The sequence below is a fragment of the Pygoscelis adeliae genome, unplaced genomic scaffold (assembly GCF_000699105.1).
Source record: "Pygoscelis adeliae isolate BGI_AS28 unplaced genomic scaffold, ASM69910v1 Scaffold71, whole genome shotgun sequence".
In the NCBI taxonomy this organism is placed as follows: domain Eukaryota; kingdom Metazoa; phylum Chordata; class Aves; order Sphenisciformes; family Spheniscidae; genus Pygoscelis; species Pygoscelis adeliae.
The window spans coordinates 13,765,379-13,775,319 of record NW_008824356.1 but is presented as its reverse complement, the minus strand read 5'-3'; the positions used below and the strand labels follow the sequence as shown (position 1 = coordinate 13,775,319).

Below are 9,941 nucleotides of genomic sequence, written 5' to 3'. Positions count from 1 at the left end.
GGTGGTGTCAGAGGAGAATCCTACTAATGTTATTTATAATGATAAGCATGGCATGATACCTGCCTCATAGCAGAAGATGCATATGAAACCACCCCATGAAATGCAGCATTAGAATTCAATATAAATTGTCCTGAAGTGGGTTTTAGGGAGGGCTATAAATGACAGGACCGGCCATTTGATTTAAGGTCAGTATTTCCTCTGAGACTGTCTCTTGCTACAACAGAACATTCTGGTTTTCTGGAGCAGGTGATATTCAATTTAGGCAGAATAATTCTAAAAGATGTCTGAAGGATTCATGGCATTAGCAAACACAACTTCCTGCATATTTGGGCATATTTGCTACAGAACAAATTGGTGCCCCTAGTCTTCTGAAGTTGCCTGGCTCAGAAATATGAAGGTACAGTACAATTTGCTAGGTCTGGCACTGTAAACGTTGATGCCTTCATCACTGTCAACTCAGCTGATCACTAGGCATTCAAAACTAGATTTTGGAACTACTCTTCTGTAGTGTAAAGACAACTGAGCTGCCTGAACTGTGCACAGAAGAGCAAATGTTTGCTTGGAGACAGCTAGTTTTGTTCTCCAAGCCTACCCAACAGCAGAACATCGGAAAAAACCATTTACCCAGCCTCTCTCTCTGCTCCTTTCAGCCTCTTATCAAAGCCATCACAAGATTTTCAACAGCAAACTGTCCTCCTGAAAGATAGCAGGGAAGAGACTAAGACTAGAGAGGGATGCTCCTGCAGTGGTGCAGCAGGATGCTGCATCTTCACAGCCTTTCTGCAACAGAAGACTCATAAAGATGAACATGAATTCCATCTCCTCAGCTTTACACTGCAGCAAAAATGTCTTGAATGCCTGGAAATGGGGTCACCGGCATACTTGAGATCAAATCTGTTTACTGACATTTTGCCTACTCAATAAAGCATTTTAATAATGCTGTATTTGTTGCCATCTTTAGGACTGGCTAGTTTAACTACATAACTTCTTAATTAAGGTGAAAAACCCTAAATGGATACTAATACTGACATTTGTAACAAAGTGTAAAGCAAATAACAAATATATTGCTCTTTTTTCCTTAGGATTACATTGAAAGGATCCAATTCCTAAAAAAAATTCAACAGCAGAACACACTCTTTAATTTGTACCAAAATAATTTTTAAAATAGCCTTAATTGTAAACACATTGCCTGATGTAAACAGTATTCTGCATGTGAGCTGGCTAAACAGAATTATTTGTCATATATGTCAAAATAAGGAACTTTCTGATTTAGTGCTTATTTGCTAAGGTTTTATAGTATGTTCTCATTGACACAATAATGGGATTTTTTATATATAGTCTTAAGTGCAAAATATTAATATATTTAAAAATGCATCAACCATTAGTTGATAGATTTGTTTTGGTTTATAAACATTAAAAAATTAAAAAATCTATGTATAAAGTTAACTGTGCTTCTTTAGAAACTTTATGTGATCATTCATATACAGCTTTAAAATATTTTTAAATTTTAGTAGCAATTCAAAATACACTGTCTCAGTGATTTGCAATCATATGACTGCTATAATGTGGAATGTTACCCATTAGTTTTAACACTCTGGGACAGATCTTGCTGTCAATTACATCCAGAGTAATTCCTTATATCAGATTTATGCTGGTGGAAAGGATATCAAAACTTGGCTTCTACTGGGGCTTAAAAAGAAGTATATCATGCTTCAAAACTTGCATGCAATCAAATCAAGGACCATATTGTCTTGACAGACTTGCTTTTGTCTAGGTGTTTCTTATTTGCACTGGTCAATGTCAGACACTCATCTTCATGAAGCTTCTGGGAATAAATAAAAAATGGAGAAGAATACACCAGCTTCTTGACTGATGAAATAAGCTTCTTCCTCCCACCAATCAAATAAAATCTAATCATAATCAGGGTGGGTTTTGTTGTCAGAAAGTGTGGATTATGTTCAGATACTACTCTCAGCTGATAACAATAACTGATAATTACTGAGCACCCAGCTATATTTTATTTGTTTAGTTTCTTCTAAATTTACACAATGGGCTTACAAGGGCCAATGCAAAGTTTTTCTTGTGGTGTAATATTCCACAAATGTTAGTTTATATTTATGTATACAGCATTCCTCATTAATGGTAAAACATATTTTTCAAGTACTAATTTCTGCATGTAATTCTCTTCTTCAGTATGCAGATACTCTTTTAGTGTGCATCATCACAAGTGATACAACATAGAACCATTTCCTCTTCTTTCTCTGCCACATTGTTCATGTTCATTGAAGAGAGTGATAAATATTCAACACTGCCATCAAAAACTGTCAGTGCAGTTCCTTTATAAGCAGAGCACTTGAAGGGGGAAATGATGTCCTCAACAGTGCATGCCATGATATGTGCCTTGGACTTTCTGGTCCTGTAGTTGAGATACTTTGACTGAGCCAAGAAAAGTTCTGAACTTGCCTCTTATTCTTCCATGGCAAGTAAACGTCAAAACCAAAAGAACTACAAAGATTTTTCTCCCATCCTCTTGCTAACCTTGGTGGTGGTGGTTGATTGTCTGCAAAAGGAGCATGAAAACCACAACAGAATATCCCAGAAATGGGTCATTTTAGAGTTCTGCATAAGATCCACGCAGCTTTACGACTGAGCAGCAATATCCAAAAAGGAGGAAAATGCTTTGGTTGCCTCGAGCTAGCATGTTAAAAGAAAGGTATTCTTTCCTTCCACACAGGTAAAAGTGCTTGTTAGCTGATGAAGCAGTAAAGTACTGATGGAAAGAGGGTAGAAATGTAAAATGCCTCCTGTCATTTACAGCACATGTAATCAGAAGAATTTCAGTCTCTCTCCTTGTTGTGGTTTAAAGTTCTTCTCGGCACATAGGGAAGTTGACAAAGGTGAATACATTAAACTCTATCAATATAGAGAAACACAGGAAAACAGCATAAAGAAACAACACGTAGATGCCTAATTTCTTGTCAAGTTTCCACTTATTTACATGGATTCCAAACACCTGCAAGCAAACAAAGTGTTAGTTAATTAAGCCCCAATGGAGACTTTTGGAAACAACCATTATAAACTAAAAATGAGAGTCTTTTGAATTAAGAGATCCTGAACGAAGATAAAAATATATTCTCGGTATTTTATAGATCAAAAAGGCAACCTATGTTTTTCTGATCAAGAAAAGGAATGTAAAAGCCCAAACTAAGAACTCAGACTCTGGCCTGACTCTCAGTTGTCCTAAGATCCTTTTACAAAACATTAAATGAATGCACTTTAAGGCCCCTTCGCAAGTTCTTTATGTAACTGAGAAACAGGCCCCTAGGTGCTCAGTTTTAGTCTGTGGTGCGTTTTCAGTACATGGGGCACGTTCTAGTCAGGCAGCGCTCATTCATTGATTCAGTATGAACTAAAGGAATGCACTGAACTACATGAATGCCTCTCTCTCCAGTGTTCCCCTACAGATCCTTTATGTCCCAGTAGTACACCAGCACCTCATGTTCATTCTTTCAACAGCTTCAGATGAGATGCTTTCTTTGATGTTTTGCTCAGCTCCAGAACTAAGGAGAGTTACAAGTTACAGGTAGCAAAGCAATGAGGTCCTCACGAAGGCATCTATTTTCAATGGTGTTGAGTGCCTCTGAGTTATTACTTGTTTTGCTCAAAACTCTCCACTGAGTTTTGCTGGGAGGGTCTGTGTGAATCAGGGCATCCAGCAGAATAAATGACACAATAATAGATGCTTCAAACTCAGGTGATATGGCTTCTGCTATGAAAAGACTCTTCAGAAAAGCATGAACAGCTGGCATAGTAACACATCTGCATAATCCCCACATTTTTTTCCAAAGTGCTGATTACCAGTATGCATGCAGCAACGTCAGATACAAATGTCTACAGAACATCTTTGTGGTTTTGCAGGCACTGTGCAGTATGGTAGAACCAGGGATAAGAAAAGAAAAGAACAGGCTCCCACAGCTTATATATCAGATGCATTAGGATGTTAGTGGCAGAGTGAACAGCCCTGGTCATTCTACCACTTAAGTCGTGCACAGGTGATGTGGAGTTTTGTAAGACCTAGTCATGCAACAGTGTGAAATCTCCAGTGATGATCCCCTCCCCTACAGAGCCTCTACAGAGCCTCCACAGGCAATCAGTGAAAGACGTTAGTATAAGTGGATATTTTTATACCTTTGGGATTTGATTCTTCCCACAGAGGTTCCCTGGGAGTCAGCAGGATCAGACCTTAAGTACCAGCAAAATTTACTTTTGAAACAGAATTATTGTTTTACCTTAACAAGTCATGTGTTACAAGGGTAAGTGTCTTATGCTGAGCAACATTTAGCAAGCCTATTCAAAGTCCTGAGGTTCACAGTCCCCACAGACTAGTCTTCATTAAGGGTTTTGGCTACAGCACTTGATTAGTCCAGGCTGGTTTTGGAAATCAGAGAAAAGGGCAAAGGGTGATGAAGCATACCCGGGTCCTGTCCCACCATAAAGTAGAGACAGGCCTGGGGTATGCAGCTGGACACAGGAGCACAGAAGTATTACTGGATCCCACAATTTCAACACTGCCACTGAAATCAATGGGACCTACACGCATCCAGCATCTCTTGCACCAAATGTCAGATTTCAGTCCTCACTGAGGATAATGGTAGCTCTTCAACTCATGGTATTGCTAGAAGAATGATACTTTACAAGAATCAATGCTTCGGGGATAATAAGTATTTCCATTTTATACTTCTATAACATGTAAATACCTAATAAGTATTTTGCAATTGGAATACTTGGAGACACTCAAATACTTACAGTAAGTGCCACTGATCCTAGCAAAAGTGCAACTGAATAGACCAGTCCTTTGCTGTTTATCTTAACCTGTGGGAATTAGACAGAGAAGAGACTTTTAAAATGTTCAGCATGTAACTATGCTTTGGAGATCAGAAATCAATTTACTGATTTACGGTCCACCTTCTGTTTTGAATAGTGACTGACTTACACATTTTAAACTGTGCGAATTCATGACAGATTTACCATAATGAGGAATGGGAAGATTAAGGAATCAAAACAAATGTATAAGTAATCCCACCTCCATTAAAAAAACCCAGCATTTACAATGGATTTTATGTTAAAAGATTCTCAGGAGAGAGAGATATGCTGTTATTCTCATTTTACAGAAAAAAATACTAAGCCACAGGGAGACAGACAGGTGTGCTTGAAGCTGTGGAGCGAGAAAATGAGAGAGCCATGAACAGATATCCACGGCGCTATTTTTCTGCTATACAGTATAATGTACTCCAGTTGACAAACTGGGAATTAATTGCAGCTTGTGGAAGGAGAATTGCTTCCTTAGCTCCTGGTTCCTTGGCAAAGAAATAACACCTTATTTGTCAACCAATAACATGCTCAGCAGGTTGTTGTTTGTTTTTTTAAATTTTATTTGCATGCTTTCTTTTTAGGATTTTTTTTTTTTTAAATAGACAAAAAGAACAAATTAAAGATTTGCCAAGTATACATACAGTTGATCCACAATCAATCACCATGGTCTGCAAACCCCATGGAACACCAAGGCCCACCAGAATGTCAAAGACATTGCTCCCTACTGTGTTGGATACTGCCATGTCACCAAGGCCTGCAGAGAAAAAAAAACCAACTCTTGTGTAAAAACAAAGCATAGGACCATTACACTCTGTACTAGAGGGAACTAAAGGGGAATGATCTGCACTGATCCAAGCCCCCTCGGACTGGCCAGAGTATCTGAGGTAGGGTGATAATTTCCATAATCTTTGCATGACTTCTGAAAAAAGTGTGCAAAAATTGCTCACTCCAACTACATCTTTCTTGTGTCTTGGAGAGCCTTTACTGGAGAGCCTTTACTGGAGAGCCTTTACTGGGTGTGTGGTATCCATTCAGCATCCAAATTCAATACCAATTAAAAAAAACCAAGTCTTGTTCTAGGTAGCCTGCAGCCACAGGGAACCTGGAGATTATACACTGGATTTAGTACGTGGACATGTGGCCTTTGTCTCACGTGAATGATGAAAAGCGATCCTGAAAAGAACCTAACCAGATGGTAGTCAAAGATATCAGGCACTTCGTGGGGCTTAATCAGCAACGATTCCACTTCAGGAACAATAAAATGCTACAGGAAAGGAAAAAAAGAGTGAATGGTGGTCAAGTCCCTAGGCATTACTTGAAATCTACTCCTAATGCTCATCACTGGCTGGCACCTCATTCTGCACCAGCATCAATGGATGTGAGGAAGGCAGAATTCTTCTCTGCCCCTGCTAATTTCCATTAGGCACTGGCCTAACTATTGAATCACTTCCACAAAGTGAATACCGGAAAGGAAGAGGAATTCTGACATAAATGGGACATGTCCCACAAATACTTTGAGAGTACACAGAGTGGCGACAGACACTACCACACCATAAGTACAGTATCTTCTTGCAGGAAGCTGCTGGGAGAAGGGTTATGTTTTGGATCCATATTATGGTAGTGCCCATCTCTACTTTTTATATATTTGTCTGCAATCTGTCAAAAAACATCTCTCTTGAATCCAGGTAGTGCAAAGTCCCTGTATTGTCTTTGAAAGAATGGGGCTGCTTTTTGCCAAGCTAGTACTTACCTTCACTTTCAGAGGAAACAAACCCTACAGTAGTTTTGCCTAATACTAAAGAAGAACTAATCTAAAGAAGCAGTCTGTTCATTTAAAAACGTAACATGTTTTCCTTCTGTTCTTGCAAAAGTCTGTTCACTTTAATAATACATATGGAAAACTAATTTCATAGGAACGTGGTTCCATAAGAATCCTGAATACTTTTTTGTACTGCTTTTTGTGAGGTTTTCCTGCACGCAACAGATAATACAACCTGGAAAATGAAATATTTTAAATATATAATTATTTTCAATCAAGCAACATTTAACAGCACTACTGCTATCTCAAACTACAAAAGTGGGGCTTTTGAGTACTTCATTTATCACTTCAGAACCCTTGTTGTTTGCCCAATGACGTGTGCTGGAGATCTCATTATCTGGAAAAAAAAAGACTATGGGAATTGGAATAGTGGAAAAGAATACAATTAGGACCTTTTCTTAGTCTACCACAGTACAGGAGATCACACTGTCAGGTTTAATGTTTTTCAACAACAGGAAAGGATGTGGCTACAGGTATTTCTCAAGTGAAAAAGGAAATGTAAAGAACCTTAATCAAAACTTAAAGATACATGAGAAAGCCTTTGACAATTTCAGTTGGAAAGCTGACAAGGACATAGCTGATATTTATCTAAAACCCTTTCCAGTGCAGCTATTCATATGTCCCAATGGGAAAGAGGTCTGCATTTGGATGAGAAGTATGCCTGGAGCAACATCACTTCTACCAGATCCTCTTAAAACACTTCACTTCCCTGGGTTCAAGAGGTCTTCTAGAAAGCAGTGTAAGTTTTACATGGACAAGTGCTGGTCAGCATATATTCTTTGATATAGTTTTTAATAGCTAATATTCCAGTTTTGTCTACTACTTTTATCTTTTTACCCTGACTGATACATACCATGCATGGGATATCTGAGTGTTGAATGACCTTCTAGAATGCTAGGGTATGCCCAGTCCCAATAAGCAAAAGATAACAGGACAGGGATTATTTTTTTGGTTCACAATAATTAGCAAAGTGTTTTGGCTTTTAATGAGGCCCTGAAACAGTAAAAATAAAAGAAAAAAAGAGTAAAATTGCATTGAGAATTTGTGTGTATGGAGGAAGCAAATCACAGAGCATGTATGTAAGATTGCAGTTATGCTTCAGCAGACACAGTACCTTGTCTTGCTACTATTAAGCTGGCCATGCAGTCTGGGACGCTTGTTCCTGCAGCTAGGAAAGTAATGCCCATGATCACATCTGGTATCCCAAGGGTGTATCCAATCACAGTCACCTGAACAGTGAGGAAAATAGATTAACCTACCATATTTGGAAAGTCTCCTCATTCCAATACAGTTGTGGCATACTCTTAACTTTGATTTCTGGTGTGGACCCTAACAGGATTAGACTCAGGATACTTATCCCTGTCTGCAAATTAAATAATTGTGGAATAACCAGCCTAAAACCAACCCTGTGAAATGGAAAAGTACTTTGGGTCATATTATTCAACGTTTTATGAGCAAACAAAAAGCTCCATTTTCTGTACTTCTAAAAGGACATACTGATCTTTTAAGGAGGAGCACAGACACAGCCCAAACTGTAGTGGTTTTTTTTTATTCCCAAGAATGGCAAGATTCTCGCTGGTCTGTTCTCAAAAGGACTGCAACCAATGTATGTTGTGATATAGGGGCAGAGATATAAAGAACTTATTTTATCCCAACACATTAAGAAGGAACCAGTTTCCTGCATGTCTTCTGATATAATCCCAAAGTGAGCAAGTCTGGTTATATTGTCCCCTGAGAATCCAGATGCAGCTTTAAAAGAGCTTAAGGAATGGCTGAAGCTTGTAGCAGAGCTTTTGGAAAGGACAGGAAACTGCATTTAGCTGGAACATCCGAAGAAGGCTGAAAAAGCATCAAGAAAAAAGGCTGAACAGGCAGCTGAAAAGGAAATAGCCTTGTGAGAGTGAGAAGACAATCGGGGACAGGCAGCTGTTTCCCTGCTGAGACTGCTAAGGGTGGAAGTCTTTAAGGCTCTGTGTTGTTTCTTGAAATAGTTTGCCAGTCTCTTACATGAGGAAAACTGGACCCTTCACCAAAGAAAAGGTGTATTTTAGGAACCCGCTCATAAACCTTATTCTCGGGGGAAAGCTGTGACTCAGAAATAGGAGTGGGCATGATTCTCTTGCTGCAAGTGGTAACGGGGTATTAAGGTCTGGCTGCCTCCTAAAATAAGCTATGTTGCAGCCTTCATGAGCACATCTCTCATTTGTGAAGGGGATATCTACAAATGGAACCAAGGTACAGAGCACGGCCTTGCAAAGGACATATGGTATGAAATGCATGTGTGGCTTTGGCACCATTATACCAGGCAGAATGAGTGGCTGGCATATGAATTTCTCCAACACAGCCTATGTTAAGAGAAAAGAGGATTACTTTACAATGCAAAACTTATATAGAAAGTTGCAAAAAGTATACAGAAAACACAATCTTCCATGAGAGGAAACATAATATAAAGCAGTTCACAAACGCCTGACACATTTGAGGAAGGTAGAGATGCTCTCCACCCAAAAAAGATTTTACAGGTAAGAAGCTCATGAACAAAAATTCTTCCATCTGCATGACTAGAAGAGCGCATATATATATATATATGTGACTGTGAGTGTATATATGTGAGACTATATATATATTCCAGTATGAAACCAGCTGAAGGTTTCTTCACTGTATTTTCCTTTAAAAGGAAAAATGGGCATATAAATTCTTCAGCAGCACCTACCAATCTTCCAGTTATAGGTATATACAACTTTTTGGTTTTCCATCTTTTAGCATAGAAAAAGGTAACTTTCTATACTTCAAATTAAGCCAAATATGGCTAATTTTTCCATCACAGAAACTATCTGAGGAGCTTTCCTATTCATGCCTCTTCTCTGACTGAAAATGCAAACTTGAGAAACTTAAAGAGGGTAAGAAAGAAAAAATAGGAACTTATTCAAATCTTCCAGTAAGCGTGCTCCTGAACTGACAACAATTTACCGATCTACACCTGATACAGTGCTTGGGGCCGGTCTTGTTCAATATCTTTATCAATGATCTGGACGAAGGGATCGAGTGCACCTTCAGTAAGTTTGCAGATGCCAACAAGTTGGGTGGGAGTGTTGATCTGCTTGAGGGCAGGAAGGTTCTGCAGAGGGACCTGGACAGGCTGGATCGAGGGGCCGAAGCCAACTGTATGAGATTCAACAAGGCCAAGTGCCGGGTCCTGCACTTCAGCCACAAAAACCCCATGCAAAGCTACAGGCTTGGGGAAGAATCATAG

At 39.0% G+C, this 9,941-nt stretch overlaps 1 protein-coding gene across 1 annotated transcript in view; it reads right to left on the bottom strand.

Annotated features, from left to right (window-relative positions):
- Positions 1-2,860: 2,860 nt before the first annotated feature.
- Positions 2,861-9,941, bottom strand: part of SLC24A4 (solute carrier family 24 (sodium/potassium/calcium exchanger), member 4) — a 95,206-nt gene continuing 88,125 nt past the window's right edge. The window contains 4 exon segments of the mRNA XM_009319529.1: positions 2,861-3,013; positions 4,807-4,872; positions 5,514-5,626; positions 7,806-7,920. Coding sequence (XP_009317804.1) covers positions 2,861-3,013; positions 4,807-4,872; positions 5,514-5,626; positions 7,806-7,920 — 447 coding nt within the window.